Consider the following 20775-nt stretch of genomic DNA (forward strand, 5'->3'; position numbering starts at 1 on the left):
TATACTGTAATCTTACAGATTACAGTACTGTATCAAATAATTACACATCCCCTTTATCCCTAGTGGTCTGCCCAGTGTCCTGCATGCAGTTTTATATTATAAAAACTGTTCTTTCTGCCTGGAAACTGGAGATTGTCCATAGCAACCAAAACTGTCCCTTTGCATCAAAAGTGGTTTCAGACCAGCTAGAAAACAGCGATAATAAATTAGAATCACTCGCAGAATTGAGTGATAATGATTTGTGGGGAAATCCGTCATCAAACACTAAAAGTAACAAAAGCGACAATTCTGCAACTGAGCAAATTTCAGTGTTTTTGATTTGATTACATTATTGAATAATTTTTATTATTATATTATTATTTGTTATAATTATTTATAGTTATTTATTATATTATAATTTTTTATTTCGTTTTTCAAACTTTATCATACCCGGGATGTCTACTAGATTCTTGTTTGGACAGATGTAAGTGAATTATTCCTAAGAATTACAGGCCTATAATATAAAACGCCAAATTTCTGTGCAAAATAATGGTACCGCTTTCAGCACCTAAAATCTGAAATAATCATACCACCAGGGAGGTTAAGCCACCTCTCTGACCCATGAATCATATTAGCGCCAAATTAATGCTAAACTTCCATATAAGAAAAGCATATATGAACACAGGCACTGCCCTGCTAAATTCCAAAAGATATGGGCTCAGTGGTTGGTTCACTCTAAACAGGTACCTCTTACACCACAGAATTATATTTAACCGGTGATACTACTTTTTCTGTAGGTAAGAGCCCTCACCCTTCCCTGCAGTTCAGTTAGCTTAGTTAGGTTAGTAAACACCATTGGGCCCAAAATGACAATTATCTTACCTTTCATATTATTTATTCTCTGAGGTCACTTGATCATTTCTTTAAATGCTGGTGTACTTTTGATATTTTATTGAATTATTTTATTTATTGTATTTATTTGTTTATCCATTCATTATTGTGCAATATTACAATACAATACACTCTGTTTATTTTCAAATATATCTCTTCTCTTTTATCTCTTCTTCCATAATGATACCTCTATTGTTGTATTTGCTAATTGTATTTACTCCCCAACCTGTTTTTGTCTTCTATACCCCTCCTCCTTCTTCTTTTTACTATCAAAAAACACCACAATTTTTTGAATGTAAAAAAGTAAAATATTGTGAAAAGTATTGGGACAAATACTGAATCTTATGTGGTGGCCATATTAAATACACATATGGGTCATATTTATAAATCAGCAAATTTGACATTAACCAAACAGCCGCTACAGGCAATTCAATAACTGTAATTTGAAATACATGCTCCAGGAATATACCTGCAATGAATGTTTTGTGAATGTCACATTCAATAGTTTATAAATATGCCGAAAAAGTATCCTTGATTACCTGTCACTGGATACAGCATATCTTGAAGAGCCCATGCTCAGAAGCATTACAAAAATAAACAGAAACAATACAATTAAATTGGACATTCTATTATTACCTGGACTTGTTGTTTCCCGATCCATTTCATTTTCACTCTTTCCACATGTTTCATAGCCCTGGTCCTGGAAGTCCATCTGCATCTGGCAGGTATCAGACTTTTTTTGGACTTCATCTGGACAAAAAATGAACAGTTATTTAAGTGAAGGTTATAGGCCATCCCCACTTATAGCAAATAGTAAATAGATTCAACGCACACACAATCAGAGAAAATACACATTAACAGAACACACAGACAAACTGCACACCATTACAACACAAAGATGCACAGGTATAACTGATATACAGTATATCTACGCCTCCCCCTCCCCCTGTTGGATATGCAGGGGAGAGGACAGCGAGAATCAATGGTGGAATATGCCCTGATACATTTAGTAAATTAGGTGAATTGTAAGTGCACATATGATCATGTTTAAGAATTCCATCAATCATATAACATGAAACAAATAATGTATGAAGTCTATTAACATATTTTCTGTCATGTTTTTCTTTTAGTGAAAACTACATACATTAAATTACCATGAGATAACATTAACATTTACAAATAAAATAATTAGTGTTAACAACACACAGTGCAGTCCTAAGAAAACTGGTCAGTTCTGAAACACATAGACCTTGTAATAAACTTTATCTGTTGCATTTTCTGTAACAGTCAATCTTACACAAAATATTGTGACAAAGAATTTCTTTTAATATATGAAATTGTGTTTTTAGATGGATTATTTAATAAAATCATATATTTGGTATATATTATTTGGTGTTTTAATAATTAATGTTGTTCATGCTGGACATATAGTCCTATCAATTAATTATACCGGTTTCACAGAAAGAAAAAAATGACAATAAATAAGAAACAAAAATATGATGTGGATTTTATTGTTTCCTTTTGCCAAATAACAATAAAAGATAAATAAAAAAAAAAACCTCTAGGACTAGACAGGCTGATAAGACTGTTTGGATTTGCAGTTCACTGCACACTGTGTTTCTGGTAGGATTATCATGTATTTTCTGTACTTGCAGAAAAAGTACTTAGACTGAAAAAAAAACAAATTATCATTTTTTTTTTATTGGCTTCAGATGAGCTTCAATAAAGATTTTTTTAAGGATTTCCCTTGCTCTTTTTTTAATAATCTAGAGATGCAATTAAAATTGCTCATCAAGAAAAGTAGCAGCATTGCTGCAAAACATACTGCATAACATTTCATTATTTTTTAAATCAAAGAAATATTGTTGCTTGGTTAGCGCACAGAACAAAATGTGCCAAGCAGCATACTGGCAGTTTGCAAAACAAACAAATATACATATGTTATTTCAGTGGTCATGTGACTTACATATGCATTAAACAGAGCGCACTTTTAATTTGCATACCTAAATGTCTAATAAGGGAATACTCAGAAACACTGCAGTATTAATTATTTATTACTGCTTAAAGGGCTACATGAAGATGGCTTAACCACTTAAGGACCGAGCCTGTTTTTCAGACTCAGTGTTTATAGTTTAAAACAAGTTTTTTTGCTAGAAAATTACTTAGAACCCCCAAACATTATACATTTTTTTTTCTAACACCCTAGAGAATAAAATGGCGGTCATTGCAATACTTTTTGTCATACCGTATTTGCGCATCGGTCTTACAAGCGCACTTTTTTTGGAAAAAAATCATGTTTTAAATTAAAAAATAAGACAACAGTAAAGTTAGCACAATTTTTTTTTACATTGTGAAAGATAATGTTACACCGAGTAAAGTACCCAACATGTCACGCTTCAAAATTGTGCCCGCTCGTGGAATGGCGTCAAACTTTTACCCTTAAAAAGCTCCATAGACGACGTTTAAAAAATTCTACAGGTTGCATGTTTTGAGTTACAGAGGAGGTCTAGGGCTAGAATTATTGCTCTCGCTCTAATGATTGCGGCGATACCTCACATGTGTGGTTTGAACGCCGTTTTCATATGATATATATATATATATATATATATATATATATATATATATAGCATATACAGTATTTAGGTGATTGCTTGGAGTTCAGCTTTGAGGGTAATTATATATTCACATGCCAACACATTTAAAAATATTTTTAATAAAGCAGAGTTAAACCCAAAACCAAGAATGTAATACATTGCAGTCGTGGCCACATTTGTTTTGTTTTTATAGGCTTTTTCCTTCTGTTTTCACCTGGTGATCTGACCAGTATCACACTTCCTGTATTATAGTGCCCTCACTCAGGGTGAAAGAGTACAGGGGCACATTTGGACAGCAGCATTGTCAGTCTGGGAGGAAGGGGAGTGGTAGATGTACTAGCAGATTTAGATACACTAGTAAACTGAAGTCACACTGCAGTTACACAAGCAGTTACAGCAACATTTTTTTTTTCTTTTGGGTTACAGGTTTTACATAAATAAATAAAAGCTGATCATTGTAAGCACCTCTGTCAGTGGTAGATGGTTTGTCTCATATATATATATATATATATATATATATATATATATATATATATATATATATATATATATATATATATATATATATATATGAAAAAGCATTCATAACCATTGAAATTTTCCACATTTTGTTATGTTACAACCATAATTGTAAATGTCTTTTATTGGGATTTTATGTGATAGACCAATACAAAGTAGCATATAATTGTGAAATGGAAGGAAAATGATAAATGGTTTTCAACATTTTTTACAAATAAATATATGAAAAGTGTGGCGTGCATTTGTATTCAGCCCCCTTTACTCTGATATCCCCTAACTAAATTCTAGTGGAACCAATTGCCTTCAGAAGTCACCTAGTTAGTAAATAGGGTCCACCTGTGTGTAATTTAATCTCAGTATAAATATAGCTGTTCTGTGAAGCCCTCAGAGCTTTGTTAGAGAACCATAGTGAACAAATATCATCATGAACACCAAGGAACACACCAGACAGGTCAGGGATAAAGTTGTGGAGAAGTTTAAAGCAGGGTTAGGTTATAAAAAATTTCCCAAGCTTTGAACATCTCACGGAGCACTGTTCAATCCATCATCTGAAAATGGAAAGAGGATGGCACAACTGCAAAGCTACCAAGACATGGCCGTCCACCTAAACTGACGGGCCGGGCAAGGAGAGCATTAATCAGAGAAGCAGTCAAGAGGCCCATGGTAACTCTGGAGGAGCTGTAAAGATCCACAGCTCAGGTGGGAGAATCTGTCCACAGGACAACTATTAGTGGTGCACTTCATAAATCTGGCCTTTATTGAAGAGTGGCAAGAAGAAACCCATTGATGAAAAAAAGGCATAAGAAGTCCAGTTTGCAGTTTGTGAGAAGCCATGTGGGAGATACAGCAAACATAAGGAAAAAGGTGCTCTGGTCAGATGAGACCGAAATTGAACTTTTTGTCCTAAAAGCAAAATGCTGTGCATAGCAGGAAAACTAACACTGCACATCACCCTAAACACACCATCAAGGACATCATTGTCCTTGATGATGCCTTGGAGGGGGGGCGAAACACTTTGACGCACTTCCGGTTTTACGTACCTGTGACGCTATTTCCGGTATCCGTGGAACGCACGCGGAACCACACTGCGGTTGCGAACCTGGATTACACTGATGCCTGTTTTACTAGCTGTCTCATGAGTGGCGCTTTTCTAATGCGCAGTTTAATGTCCTGTACACACGATAGGATTTTCCGATGGAAAATGTGTGCTAGGACCTTGTTGTCGGAAATTCCGACCATGTGTAGGCTTCATCACACATTTTCCATAGGAATTTCCGACACACAAAGTTTGAGAGCAGGATATAAAATTTTCCGACAACAAAATCCGTTGTCCGAAATTCCGATCGTGTGTACACAAATCCGATGCACAAAGTGCCACGCATGCTCAGAATAAATTAAGAGAGGAAAGCTACTGCCCCATTTATAGTCCTGACGTACGTGTTTTACCTCACCGCATTCAGAACGATCGGATTTTCCGACAAGTTTGAGCCAACATCCGTCCGAAAAAATCCATGGATTTTGTTGTCGGAATGTCCGATCGTGTGTACGGGGCATAACAGTGCCAGCAGTACTTCACTGTATGCCTTTTTTTCTTTTCCTCTATATCGTTTCCCTGGTACGCGTACCAATTACCCGTGGGAGTTTCTTCAACCCTGGATTTACCATCGTGACACCATTAAGCGTTTTTTGATTCTTGGACTGCAAAGCTGAGGGTCGACGGGCTCTGGTGAGTGGGGTCACAAAAGGGGATTTTTTGTGCTCTTATACAGAGCGTGGTCTCCAAACATTTCCTTTCAATCTTGTCACCCTATTACCGTCGGAAGCACTTGGCACTTTTATATATATTTTTTGTATTATTTACCATTGGGCATTTTTTGTATAGCACATTGCACTTTATTATGTATACACATTTAGTATGTTATCCATAAGCGCTGTTGGAACTCTCACATATATCCTTAAGGTTTAGTACCTTTGCAATAGCTGCTGTGGTCTTTATAATTTATAAATGATAATTTTTGCACGATATTTAGTTCAACATTTGGCGCAAGTTTTAGTTTAGTTTATTTTACACTTTATATAAATCCCTTTTAAAGCAAGTGTACACTAGTAGATTTTCAAACAAATTTTTGTATTAACATTTGCATGAAATTTCAGTACATTCAATGACATGATGTGTCAATCAAAAGTACTTCAAAATACATTTGATTTTAACAATTGGTTTTTGAGTGAATGGACTTTCCCAAACAGAAAACACATTCACTGTTAAAAATGTTTTCATTCTGCTCATTCAAATTTTCTTGCCACTGTGATCGAAAAAGAATGTCAGTTTGACCCCACTATTTATTAGTAAATCAAACAATTGTTTTTGAATGAAATTCTACTAGTGTACAGCTAACTTAAGACCTAAGAAGATACCTGCATTGTTAGAGTGTGCAAACAATAAATATATTGTAGCATTCCACTTCTTAGATGTGATGGCTGCATTCTATTTCTCTTTTAGGCTTTCTTTCCTTTATTTTCACTTGCTGTCTGGCCAATAAGCCTGCTGATTTTCAACAGAACAAGCTCTACAGAAAAATTAAGCAGTTAGAGTGTTGAGACAAACCATCTACCACTGAAAGCGGTGCTTACAATGATCAGCTTTTATTTACCGTATTTATCGGCGTATAACACGCGCCGGCGTATAACACACCCCCCAAGTTTAGTAGGTAATTTTAAGGAAAAAAATTTTTAGGAGGGAAGTTTAAGGAAAAAACTTACATTTAAATGCCCATCAATGCTGCCTTATCAGTGTCCATCTGTAGCCTTGTCAGTGTCCATCTGTAGCCAGTGTCCACCTGTAGCCTTGTCCCTGTGTCATTTGCAAACTTATAGGTACACAAGTTTGAAAAATGGCGCCGCCGTTCTTGGTGACTCTCGGCCGCTCTTGGTGGCTTTTGGACGCAGTGGGACTGCGAGAGCCGCCGAAAGCCACCGAGAACAGCCAAAAGCGGCCGAGAGCCACCGATTGTGAGCTTTTTGGCCATTCTCGGAGGCTTTCGGCTGCTTTTGGCCATTCTCGGTGGCTCTCGGCCGCTCTCGGTGGCTTTCGGACGCTCTCGGTGGCTTTTGGATGCAGCGGGACTGCGAGAGCCGCCGAAAGCCGCCGAGAACAGCTGAAAGCGGTCGAGAGCTGCCGAGAGCTGCCGAGAATGGCCAAAAGCCTCAGAGAATGGCCAAAAAGCTCACAATCGGCGGGGGGATCCGCGTATAACACGCACCCACGATTTTCCCCTGATTTTAAGGGGAAAAAAGTGCGTGTTATACGCCGATAAGTACGGTATTTATTTATTTATATAAAAGTGAGGGCACTGTAATACAGGAAGTGTGATACTGGCCAGATCACCAGGTGAAAACAGAGGGGAAAAAGCCTATAAAAACAAAACAAATGCGGCCACCACTGCAATATATTACATTCTTGGTTTTGGGTTTAACTCTGCTTTAATTAAAAATATTATTAAATGTGTAAATAATATATATACCCTCAAAGCTGAACTCCAAGCAATCAGCTAGGGTTGTTGTCCTGCTGAAAGGTGAACCTCCTCCCCAGTCTCAAGTCTTTTGCAGACTAACAGGTTTTCTTATAAGATTGCCCAGTATTTGGCTCCATCCATCTTCCCATCAACTCTGACCAGCTTCCCTGTCCCTGCTGAAGAAAAGCATCCCCCACAACATTATGCTACCACCACCATTTTTCACGGTGGGGATGGTGTGTTCAGGTTGATGTGCAGTGTTAGTTTTCTGCCACACATAGCGTTTTGCTTTTAGGCCAAAAAGTTCAGTTTTGGTCTCATCTGGTCAGAGCACCTTCTTCCACACGTTTGCTGTTTGCCCCACATGGCTTCTTGCAAACTGCAAACTGGACTTCTTATGGCTTTCTTTCAATAATGGCTTTTTTCTTGCCACTCTTCCATAAAGGCTAGATTTGTGGAGTGCACAACTAATAGTTGTCCTGTGGAAAGATTCTCCCACCTGAGCTGTGGATCTCTGCAGCTCCTCCAGAGTTACCATGAGTCTCTTGGCTGCTTCTCTGATTAATGCTCTCCTTGCCTGGCCTGTCAGTTTAGGTGGATGGCCATGTCTTGGTAGGATGATGGATTGAACAGTGCTCCCTGAGATTTCAAAGCTTGGGATATTTTTTTATAACCTACAGCAAGTACTGCTTTATACTTCTCCACAACTTTATCCCTGACCTGTCTGGTGTGTTCCATGGCCTTCATGTTGCTGTTTGTTCACTAAGGTTCTCTAACAAACCTCTGAGGACTTCACAGAACAGCTGTATTTATACTAAGATTAAATTACACACAGGTGAAATCTATTTACGAATTAGGTGACTTCTGAAGGCAATTGGTTCCACTAGATTTTAGTTAGGGGTATCAGAGTAAAGGAGGCTGAATACAAATGCATGCCAAACTTTTCATATATTTATTTGTAAAAAAAATTGAAAACCGTTTATCATTTTCCTTCCACTTCACAATGATGTGCTACTTTGTGTTGGTCTATCACATAAAATCCCAATAAAATACATTTATGTTTTTGGTTGTAACATGACAAAATGTGGAAAATTTCAAGGGGTATGAATACTTTTTCAAGGCACTGTATAGGGGTTGTTTTACCTGTCATAGGACCTATAATTCTTTTAAAACAGTCCTGAGATATAAGCAATATATGCCCCATTTTTATTATTATTTATTTTTATAAATTAATTAGGTTTATTGTAAGGTTGCAGCTAAGGAGATTAACGGAGGTTTTTTTCCTTTTGTTAACTACGGACATTTGTTCCCTAAGAAAAGTTTTTCCCTTAGGCTGTTTCGTTTTGACCAATCACATTAAAGGCATTACTATTTAAGCTCCAGTAAAATGGCACTGAGCCCTTTCCTGATGACGTGCACACAGCGTGAAATATATTGAAAGGGAGGCTCGACATGCAGCAACGAGTCCTCTGTTCCTGGTATCAGCTGGAGCGCACACCGAGATGGACATCGAGTACCCACAGATTCGTAAGGTACCGCATTGGTCTCTGCTTTTCCTCCGTAGCTGCAGCCCATCTGTTTCTCTTCTCGTCCTGTACCTTGCACCCCTGTTTGGCTGTGAAGTTTTTATTTGGATTAAAGATGTTTTTACACTATTTGAGCTTCTGTGGCTTTCATGGGGAGCCACTCTTTACAGATTTGGTTGGTGAATTGAAGTACCGAGGCTCAGGTACAAGAAGTCACACATATATATACGAAAAAAAGGGGGGGTTGAATCGCACTAAAACAGATTGGTGATCATACACATCATCACCAAACCAAATATTTAGAACTAAGTGAGGAGTTCTCCTTTAGTGTATACATAATATACAAAACACATGTCAAATGAATAATCAATCCAAAAATAAAATGTTCAAAGTGATAATAAAAAGTCCATGTATAAAAAATAAATCACCCAAGTGATATGAAAGTATCTTAAAAAAGTTCCAAAAAACATAAATTCTTGCTGTGAGAAGAAAAAGCGTGCTTGCTCCACCACCGTGAAATCAGACTGGCCGCTTACCAGAAACTCATGATCCCCCATTACAGAGGATCAGAGAAAGCTGTTTGTTAATACTGCTTCGAACCACGACCAATGGATCAGAGACCTTATACCGAGATGGGACATCAAAGACTGCAGGGTCAGGCTAAAGATGTTCACACTGACAGGGACTCAGACATCAGCCCACAGCATTGCAGATACGGTCATAGAAGGAAATAAAGGCTCCATATAGTGTAAAATCATTAACTTTATTGGATAAGTAAAAAGTTAAACTCACATGTTAGTAGACAATAGTAGGCATGTAGTGTAGTCTGGAGCGCCGGCTGGAAGCTCACAGACAGCCCGTCCTACTGGAAACAACAGCAGCAATGGGAGGTGACGAGAACACGTCGCTCTACTTTCATATCACTTGGGTGATTTCTTTTTTATACATGGACTTTTTATTATCACTTTGAACATTTTATTTTTGGATTGATTATTCATTTGACATGTGTTTTGTATATTATGTATACACTAAAGGGGAACTCTTCACTTAGTTCTAAATATTTGGTTTGATGATGATGTGTATGATCACCAATCTGTTTTAGCGCGATTCAACCCCCCTTTTTTTCTAATTTCACTGTGTTTGTGTTACATAGATGAATCGCAGCTATAATTGTTATTGTTTATGTATTTCACTGTAGCGCAGTTATTCCCCTTATTTTTCTTAACACATATATATATATATATATATATATATATACTCCTGCTGTTCTTTTATTGGAGTCCTTCTGCACTGACATCCTCCATGCCAGGACATCCGGAAAGAAACCCCTGATTAATTATTTTACTTGATCTTTTCCATGCCTGAGGGTGACTTTGTGGCCACTACTATCTGGTGAGCGCTTTGACATACCACTTCGGGTGAAGCACGAATAATATAGCATTTGCACTTTATTGTCATGTGGTGATTGGAGTATTTAAGAAGATTGTGATTTTTGTTTCATAATATGAGACACATTTTGAACTTTTTCTGCACTATAGTCACTTTATTGGTAATGCATGATTTAATTTATTGTAGCATGCACTGTTGCGCCTTATTATATGATTGAGTCAACACCATATTTATTTATTTATTATCGCACTACTAATGCGCCCTTCACTGTCTGTTTATTGCGTTACAAAGTGTATTTGTGTTTTCTTTTCTTTTTTTTGTGCACTTTATTGTTATGTTACTTTCTTTCACAAAAAGCAAAAAAAATGTCGATAAAAGAAATAAAGACAATTCAAACTGATTTATTTTCTTCTTTTTTTATGTCTCTTTTCTTTCTGTGAAAAGAATGCCAATTACAATAAATATGTAAAGCTCTGGGAAAATTGACACTGCTATATAAGTACCTGTAATAAATAAAATAAATAGGTAGCAATATAAGAAACACTTATAAAGTGCAGGGCTCCACCTCCACCTCCTCCACCCTTAATCTCCACTGTGATGATGATGATGCCTTTTTAGTTTTAATACTTACCTTTTCCAGATGTCTTTAGACTGGTCACATGGTTTTTTTTTTTGTTTAATACATTTTTATTAAAGAAAAATATAACAAAGATACAAGTAAAACTCAAAATAGAGAACATTTCCATTTTTACAATAACACAGAAAACAGTACTCACATACCACATCGATTAGAATAATTCTATAATTGCCCCCAAGGAGACACATAAAGTCAGCGCACTAGCTGATTGGGCAAAGGATATAAACTATGTGAGCACTATGAACCGAACGTAGTTGAATAGAAACATATTGCATTGGTTTATTAAAAATAAACACTCAGAAAGAGTAATGGGAGAAAAGTGTAGAAAGAAAGAGAATAGAAGAAAGAAAGAATAAGAAAGAATATAAGAGGAAGAAGTGAAAGAAAAAGATTAAGAGGGAGGGGAAGGAAGGTGGAGGGTTGCCGGCATGCAGGGCCATGTATTGAAAAGAGAGGTGCATTCGCGAAATTAAATGCAATGCTAGGTGGCTAAGTATGAATGATAGGTTTAAGGGGTTTGTGTAATAAGATTTTTATATGAGGAAGTGGTCTGAAATTTTTTCCAAGGATCCCAAATTAGAGAATGTTTCTGAGAGGTCCCTCTGATATTGTGGGTGATACTCTCCATGAGGTGTACGTTGTCAATCATTTGCAGCCAATTCTTTATAGAAGGAATTACTGGTTGACCCCATAAAGTGGGAATTAAGGCCTTGGCAGCATTCAATAGATGAGGAATGATTGAGCGTTTGTACGACCTTATGGGGGTTTTTGTAACATGAAAAAGGATAGCCCACGGGTCATTTGGTATGTGAACATCAGCAATCTGAACAATCAGATCACGAATGACATCCCAATATTGGCGGATAAGTGGGCAAAACCACCATATGTGTGCATGAGTAGCTTTGTTCCCACAGTTCCTCCAGCACAATGGGGAACTGGCGGGGAACATTTGGTGCAATCTAACTGGGGTGTAATGCCATCTAGTGAGCAATTTATAGTTAACCTCTGAGGCTATTGATGAGGTGTGAGCTAATTGAAGGATCCTATCCTTTTGGTTATCAGTCAGGGAAAGATCAAAGTCATCTTTCCATTTAGTCAAGTAAGTTGGGAAGCCGGGATTTTGAAGAGTGATAAGGGCTTTATAAAATAACAAAATGCTATGTAGAGGAGGGTCTTTTGGATGAAATATAACTTCTATACCGTTTAAATCACTGACGCCCCTAAGTGGAGTAGGAAGAGAGCTTAAGAAGTGTTGTATTTGGTGATATCTCCACTTATCTAGAAACGTGACAGGTTTAGGGGCGAGGATCGCAGATAATGGTTTTAATACATTGCCATTTAGAATATGATGGAGCAAAAGGGGTTCTTCCGGCCTCCATGATTTAAAGCCTGGATCCAGAAGACCTGGCAAAAAATATGTATGATTGAGGAGAGGTAATAAGGGGGAGTCATAAGTCCAAGAAAGTTTTTTATGTAAGGCATCCCATACATCTAGAGAGGATATGGTGAGAGCCGAGGTAGAACGAGCAAGCTTCCTGTGGGAGCGGGGTATCCAGGGAGCCATTGAAAGGTCCATGCCACTTAAGAAATACTCAATTTGTACCCATAATTTCGAGTTAAGAGCGTATTTCCAATCAGCTAGTCTGGCCAAGACAGTCGCTTGGTAATATGCTTTGAAATTGGGAAGTGCCAGACCACCTGGGCATTTGGAATGAAACAATAACTCCCTGGATATTCTAGGATGTCTGTCCTTCCAGAAGAAGCGAGAAATCATGGATTGTAAAATAGTGAAAAACCCCACTGGAACATTCAATAGTAGCATTTGAAAGAGAAAGAGGATGCGAGGTAAAATATTCATTTTAATTATATTTACTTTCCCTAACCAGGTATGGGACAAGTTAGACCAATTTCGTAAATCAGTTCTAATCCTGTTTAGCATGGGAATATAATTATATCGAAAAAGGGATTGAAGATTAGAAGTAAGATAAATACCTAAGTATTTCATACATTTTGGTTCCCATTTAAAAGGAAAGAGGGGTTTGAGGGAGAGAGCCTCGGATTTATGGATGTTAATGATTAAAATTTCGGATTTAGATTTATTTTAGGTTTATTTTGAAGTTAGAAATTGAATGAAACGTGGAAAATGCAGACATCAAATTGGGAATCGAAATACGTGGTTGAATGAAAAATAAAACATCATCTGAATAAGCTGCGTATTTATGGGATCTGTTACCTATTTGTATGCCTTTGATATTAGCATTATTCCTAATTGTAGCTAAGAAGGGTTCTAAGGTGATAGCAAAAAGGAGAGGAGAGAGGGGACATCCTTGCCTGGTTCCATTATGTAGAACAAAGGGGTCACTTAGCGTCCCATTAATTCTAATTTGTGCTGAGGGATCAGAATAAAGGGATGAGATACGATGGAACATTTTGGGTCCAAGACCAAAGTGGCGTAAGGTCAATTTAAGGTACTCCCAGTCCACCCTATCAAAAGCTTTTTCTGCATCAGTAGAAAGGAGTAGGGTGGGCTGGGAGCATCGCTGAACATATTGAATTAAGGAGATTGCTCGGAGAGAATTATCTTTTGCTTCTCTAGTGGGTATGAAACCTGATTGGTCTGCCGAGATCCATTTGGGTATAAGGGGAAGCAAGCGGTTTGCCATTACTTTGGTGAATAATTTAATGTCAACATTTATTAATGATATTGGTCTATAACTGTTACAAAGGGTAGGGTCCTTATCTGGTTTGGGAATAACAGTAATATGAGTTGAAAGTGATTCCGGGCGTAAACCTGAGGAGTGAGAGATAGAGTTTGCATATGCGGAGAGGTGAGGAAGCAGGATGTCACTGAATGTTTTATAATAAAGAATAGTGAACCCGTCCGGTCCAGGGGCTTTACCAGAAGGTGAAGACTTTAATGCTACTTGAAATTCCTCAACCGAAAAGTCTTCCTCTAATTCTTTAAGGACAGATATGGGCAATTTGGGAAGATTAGCTTCTTTCAGGTAGGAAAGCATGCGATTCCGTCTCTCCTTATGAGGAAGAGAGGATAAGTCGTTTTTGACGTTATACAAATCCGCATAATACTCTCTGAAGGCTTTAGCGATGTCTGGAGTTGCATGCGCTAATGCACCTGACGGAAGTTTGATTTTGGGAATAAACGATTGTGATTGTTTAGTTTTTAATGATCTGGCTAACAATCTACTAGGTTTGTTCCCCCATTCGTAAAATTTTTGTGACAGGCGTTGGAACTTTCGCTTGGTTTCTAAATTAAGGAGGGATTTTAATTCCTCTCGTTTAAGTGTGAGGGATTGAAGGTGTTCAATATGTAAAGAAAGTTTATGTTGCTTGTCAAGAGCCACTATCTGTTGTAAAACCCGGTCAATTTGTTGACCATGCTCCCTTTTCTTCCGAGCACCAAGCTCAATGAGTCGGCCTCTAATAGTAGCCTTGTGAGCCTCCCACACAATAGAGGGGGAGGTGTCAGATGGTTTGTTTTCCTTAAAGTATTGCGATAGATGAGAAGCCAACATGGAAACCTCCACTTCATCAGAGAGAAGGGAGTCATTCAGCTTCCAATTGGTGGTGCGTCGGGGTAGGGAAGGCATGGTCAATGTCATCGACACAGGTGCATGGTCTGAAATAGATGCGGTGCCTATATGAGTAGAGTGTAAGAGGGGGAGATGAAAATGATCTAAGAATATATTGTCTATTCTGGAGTATGATTGATGTGTTGAGGAGTAATGTGAAAAATCCTTCTCCTTAGGATGAAGAAGGCGCCAGACATCCATTAATTGAAGATCAAGAAGTCGTTTTTTCACAAATTTCAGTCGTTTAAAAGAGATATTAGAACGATTTTGTGACGTATCAATAGTGGGGTCTAATGGCATGTTTATGTCCCCTGCTAGGATAATAAGTCCCTTAGCGAAGTGTGACAATTTAGTCAGTATTTGGGAGAGAAAGGTTGGTTGATTATGGTTCGGGCAATAGATATTTGCAAGAGTGCATTGAGTGTTTCTAATAAATCCCCAAAGAAAAAGAAAGTGACCATGATCATCCGCAAGCATATCGGATAACCTAAAGGACATGTTTTTGCAAAAACCAACAGCTACCCCCTTGGCCTTATTGGTGTCTGATAGGCTATAATACCACTGTGGAAAGTTAGATGATGTTAGTTTAACGGGTGTCGTATGAGTTAAATGCGTTTCCTGAAGAAAGGCAATGGATTAAGTGGTTTGTTTCAGCTCCCAATATACTTGGTGTCGTTTAGCCGCAACATTAAGACCCCTAACATTATAGGATACAATCTTTACCTTAGCCATTTAAAATAAGATGTGGGCCTTCAACCTAGCTTGCCATGCATGCCAGCAGGGAGGAGGAAGTGGGGGGAAAGGAGAGAGAAAGAGAAAGTAGAGAGAGAAATGAGGAGGGATGGAAAAGAATAAACATATACAGAAAATATACATGTAAATCAAAGAACTTGTGGGAGACAAATGAATATCACGCAGAAATCTGCAATGGTCCCGTTGGGGAGAGAGAGAGCGAAAGGCCATCCCAATCCCTGAGCAGGGGTGGGGTAGGACAACTTCAGGGCCGTTCGCACTCGCCTACCCCAGAAGGAGATGGGGCAGGGTTACGCTATTGGAGGGAGGTAGTGAGGGGAGTGTGCCCCGACAGCACACGGCCTGTAAAAAATAACAAATAACTTGCAGCCAACAAGAAAACAATAAGTTCCAGTTAGAAATGTGGAGAACCATACAAATAAAACTAGAATCAGTATAAACAATATACATCCTACAAGAAATCGCAAATGTAGACCAACCTGGAGTATGAACTAAAAAACCTAAAAATAAAAAAAGGAAGATCAAACATTGGTCAGCTTAATGGCGAGTCCGCTTTGGTCATATGTAGGCAAGGAAAAGTAGAAAATCACAGCGACCAAAATCGGACTGTGTAAAACAAAAAAAAAAGGGGGAAAAACCTCTTATAGGAGAGGGATTGTTTACATTAATGATAGAGGCGTGGGTGAAAAGGTAAAAGTTTCAACCATGTTTTTGTGCAGAACCCGGAAGAGAAGTGCGCCTCTTCTTTGAGGGTGTTTTCTTCCAAAGAGAGTCCATGGGGCAGGAGAATTTGGGGATTGGATCCTGCCAGCCTGGAAGTTCCAAGGGTGAGAGATGTAAATCCTGCAAAAAAGTTGGGAGTTCCTCAGGAAATCTCAGCGTATGGGAGCGGCCATTTTTCGTGGCAATCAGGCAGGCAGGAAAGCCCCATCTGTATGTGATCCCGTCAGAGCGTAGTTGGTCAAGGAGCGGTTTTAGGGCTCTACGACGATCTAAAGTATCCTTAGAGAGGTCTGGATAGATGGTGATGGTAGCCCCGTCAAAGTCAATGCTAGGCAGACCCCTCATCTTTACCATGATAGCATTTTTATCTTCAAAGTAATGCAGGCGACATATAACATCCCTGGGCAGATCTGAGTTAGCATTACGGGGTCGTAGGGCACGATGTACACAGTCGAAGCGTAACGGTGCAGTGACTGGGTTACCCAGGATAGTGTTAAAAATGCCTCTTATAGAAGGTTCGAGATCAGTATCTCCAGTGGCTTCCGGCAGACCTCTAACGCGTATGTTATTTCTACGGTTACGGTTCTCGAGGTCTTCAAGCTTATACAAAGATGCACGGTGGGCATATGCCAACTGGGTAACAGTGTCCTGCAATTCTTTAATAGCTAATGCTTGCGAGTCTTGGTGCTGCTCCGTTTCCTCTACTCTGACCAAGATATGCGACATATCAGATCTAACTGCAGTTATTTCTTTTTTAATGGATTTCTCCAAACTGTGAAACATGCCTGCAAGTTCTTTTTTGAGACCGCTCATTAGTGTGGACATTTCAGAACCCGCGGGGGATCCAGGATCGTCCATAAGGTCAGAGCAATAGGAGGATGCCGGAGAGCTCTCTCTCACAGAAGCGGCGTGGGATGATGGAGAGGCGCTTGTTCTCGAGGTTCTGGCTTGGTCGCCACGTGCGTTGGCCAAGTATTGCTGAATGGATCCAGTAGAGACTGGAATGGGTAGTGATCTCTTGTTTGGATGTTTAACTGGGGCAGACTGGAGTTTAGGTGTTTTGGCGGGCATAACTGGAGCTATATGGCCGATAGCTGTAAAGAGCACCTCCCCTCACATCTGAGCAATATCACGCATTCATCAAGATGTTATTAGCACACAGAGGGATTGCCGTGTAGGTAGTATGCAGAAAACCTTAAATGTACTCCAGCGACTGCAGAAAGGAGCAAAGAGGGTTATCGTGATTGAAACTAATATGAGCAGCAGCTATGGAGATGATGCATCGACTGAAAATAAGATAGGTAGACTTGGGTTGCCAAAGGTGGCCTCTGGTCTCCAGATGCAGGTCGGGACCACGGACTTTCCCAGCGACAGCGGCCAGCCGGGAGCTGCAGTATTATCCTAGCTATATGACCATACATATTGTTAGCAAATATATACTGATGTAAAATAAATCACATGATAAACTTGATTGTCTTTAATTTCAAACATATGTGTTCAGAAGGAGGCACACATAGCCCATGGAAGACAGGGAGATGGACCACATGAACGTGGTAATTAGGGATGAGCCGAACACCTCCTGGTTCGGTTGGCACCAGAGCTTGCAAACAGACAAAAAATTCATACAAACATCTATGGGACACAAACGTGAAAAATCAAAAGTGCTCGTTGTAAAGGCTTATATGCATGTTATTGCCATAAAAAGTGTTTGGGGACCCGGGTACTGCCCCAGGAGACATGTATCAATGTACAAAATAAGTTTTTAAAACGGCTGTTTTTTCAGGAGCAGTGATTTTAAGAATGCATAAAGTGAAACAATAAAAATGAAATATTCCTTTAAATATCGTGCCTGGGGGGTCCCCTTAGTCTGCCTGTAAAGTAGCGCATTTTTTTTTTTTTTTTTGAAAATCTTTTTATGGAGTATAAGACATACAAACAGAAAAACAACAGTAAACCTGCTACAGCATTGGGACTAGACCCACGCAGGGGCCAGTGCCAGCCGGCAAGTGGGCTGCTTCCATCATTAGTGACATACAGCTGTAGCACGTCCACAAGAAAAGAACAAACAAACAACCTAGTGCTGTATTGGCTCCTGCTCAATTGAAATATCTAAGGAACAGATCTTTCAGTCGAGACTCAAGGGACAATAATAGATATCAAATAAACCCATATCAGAGATTACAATACAAAAAAGTCACCCAAAGTATCAAAATCATTCACCCGTAGAGTGGTATTATGTACACGCTCAATCAGTCTGCGGTTGCCGCGGAGGCCTCAGCCAGCCATTTGGCCCACACTCTACCGTATTTTTTGGGGCATCCTCTATTTTGGTAGGTTTCCTTATAGAGTGGTAGTACTTTATTGACATGTAATTTCCATAGCAATATTGACGGCGGGGCACGTTTTTTCCAGCAGAGAGTGATCATTTTTCTGGCATAGAAAATCAGGAGTCCTATCAGAGTTCTCTCCGCTGTCCTGGGGGCTAATTCTTCTACTAAGCCTAGAAGGCATATCTGCGGGGTTGGGGCTATATCTATTCCCACCACTTCTTATATTACAGATATTACTTGTGACCAGTAGTTTTGAATTGCTGGGCAGAAAGTATGCATTTTTACCATGTTTAGAAAAGTACCACAGCAAAATGACATTTCTAAAGGAAAAAATGTAATTCAAAATTGCTCACGGCTGTAATGTATTGCTATACTCTGAACTGCAGTACATATACTATACGGACTGCACTATATACTCTGCTGAAAAATTGGGCCTTAGGTGTTGGTGGTGGCAGAACACGGTAACCCTTCACAGTTACTCTTGTTGGGTGCAGGAACGGTCCCTGCTGTTAAATATTATTTCAGAGGCTGCTTGCCCACTTTTAGTGGCCTGTGAGCGTCTACCTCTCCTTGGAGGTTTTCCGGACATGATGGGTATTTTTTTTTTTAACACCGCACTACACTGTATTATATACTGTGTACACCGCCTGAAGTGTGTTTGAAACTATACACACTGTATTATGTACTGTGTACACCGCCTGCCCTGTATTAGAAACTGTACACCTCCGAATGCACTGTATACAGTTGTGCTCAAAAGTTTACATACCCTGGCAGAATTTATGATTTCTTGACCATTTTTCAGAGAATATGAATGATAACATAAAAACTTTTCTTTCACTCATGGCTAGTGTTTGGCTGAAGCCATTTATTATCAATCAACTGTATTTAAACTTTTTAAATCATAATGACAACAGAAACTACCCAAATGACCCTGATCAAAAGTTTACATACCCCAGTTCTTAATACCGTGTGTATTGCCCCCTTTAACATCAATGTCAGCTTGAAGTCTTTTGTGGCATTTGTGGATCAGGCTCTTTATCTTCTCAGATGGTAAGGCTGCCCATTCCTCCTGGCAAAAAGCCTCCAGTTCCAGTAAATTCTTGGGCTGTCTTGCATGAACTGCACATTTGTGATCTCCCCAGAGTGGCTCAATGATATTGAGGTCAGGAGACTGAAATGGTCACTCTAGAACCTTCACTTTACTCTGCTGTAGCCAATGACAGTCAACTTGGCCTTGTGTTTTGGATCATTGTCATGTTGGAATGTCCAAGTATGTCCCATGCGCAGCTTCCTGGTTGCTGAATGCAAATGTTCATCCAGTATTCTTTGATAACATACTGCATTTATCTTGCAATCAATTTTGAACAAATTTCCTGTGCCTTTGTAGCTCACACATCCCCAAATCCACCTCCGTGTTTCACAGTAGGAATGGTGTACCTTTCATTATAGGCCTTGTTGACTCCTCTCCAAATGTAGAGTTTATGGCTGTGGCCAAAAAGCTAAATTTTGGTCTCTTCACTCCAAATGACTTTGTGCCAGAAGATTTTTAGGCTTGTCTTTGTGCTGTTTGGTGTATTGTAAGTGGGATACTTTGTGGCAATTGCGTAGTAATGGCTTTCTTCTGGCGACTCGATCATGCAGCCCATCTTTCTTCAAGTGCCTCCTTATTGTGCATCTTGAAACAGCCACACCACATGTTTTCAGAGAGTCCAGTATTTCTCCTGAAGTTATTTGTGGGGTTTTTTTACATCTCGAAAAATTTTCCTGGCAGTTGTGGCTGAAATTTTAGTTGGTCTACCTGACCGTGGTTTGGTTTCAACAGAACCCCTCATTTTCTACTTCTCGATTAGCGTTTGAACACTGCTGATTGGCATTCTCAATTTCTTGGATATCTTTTTATATCCCTTTATTGTTTTATACAGTTTAACTACCTTTTCCTGCAGATGCTTTGACAATTCTTTTGCTTTCCCCATGACTCGGAAATGTCAATGCAGCACTGGATGAAAGATGCAATGGTCTGTCAGGAGTCCAGAAACTCAGTTATCTTTTATCCATACACACTAATTACAAGCAAACAGATCACAGGTGAGGATGGTTATCTTTAACCGCTTGCCGACCAGCCGCCGCAGTTGTACTGCGGCAACATGGCTCTGCGCGAATCGCCATCATGTTACGTCGGTAACATATTCAGCCACTAGGGGGCGCGCGCGCGCCCCCTGCTCACCCACGGAGCCGATGCAAGTGTCCGGTGGTCATGATCAACACCAGGCTCCCGCGATTGCTCGGGGCAGACCGAGAACCGGGATCTGTGTGTGTAAACACACAGTTTCCG

The 20775-nt window shown here is 39.3% G+C and overlaps 1 protein-coding gene across 5 annotated transcripts in view; it reads right to left on the minus strand.

Moving 5' to 3' along the window:
- Window positions 1–20775, minus strand: part of LOC141103311 (myomegalin-like) — a 716510-nt gene that overhangs the window by 210395 nt on the left and 485340 nt on the right. For all 5 annotated transcript variants that reach the window (XM_073592764.1, XM_073592765.1, XM_073592767.1 and 2 more), the window contains one exon: window positions 1507–1620. In XM_073592764.1, coding sequence (XP_073448865.1) covers window positions 1507–1620 — 114 coding nt within the window. The remainder of the gene's footprint in view (window positions 1–1506; window positions 1621–20775) is intronic.

This window comes from Aquarana catesbeiana, linkage group LG07 (genome assembly GCF_042186555.1).
Source record: "Aquarana catesbeiana isolate 2022-GZ linkage group LG07, ASM4218655v1, whole genome shotgun sequence".
Lineage (NCBI taxonomy): Eukaryota > Metazoa > Chordata > Amphibia > Anura > Ranidae > Aquarana > Aquarana catesbeiana.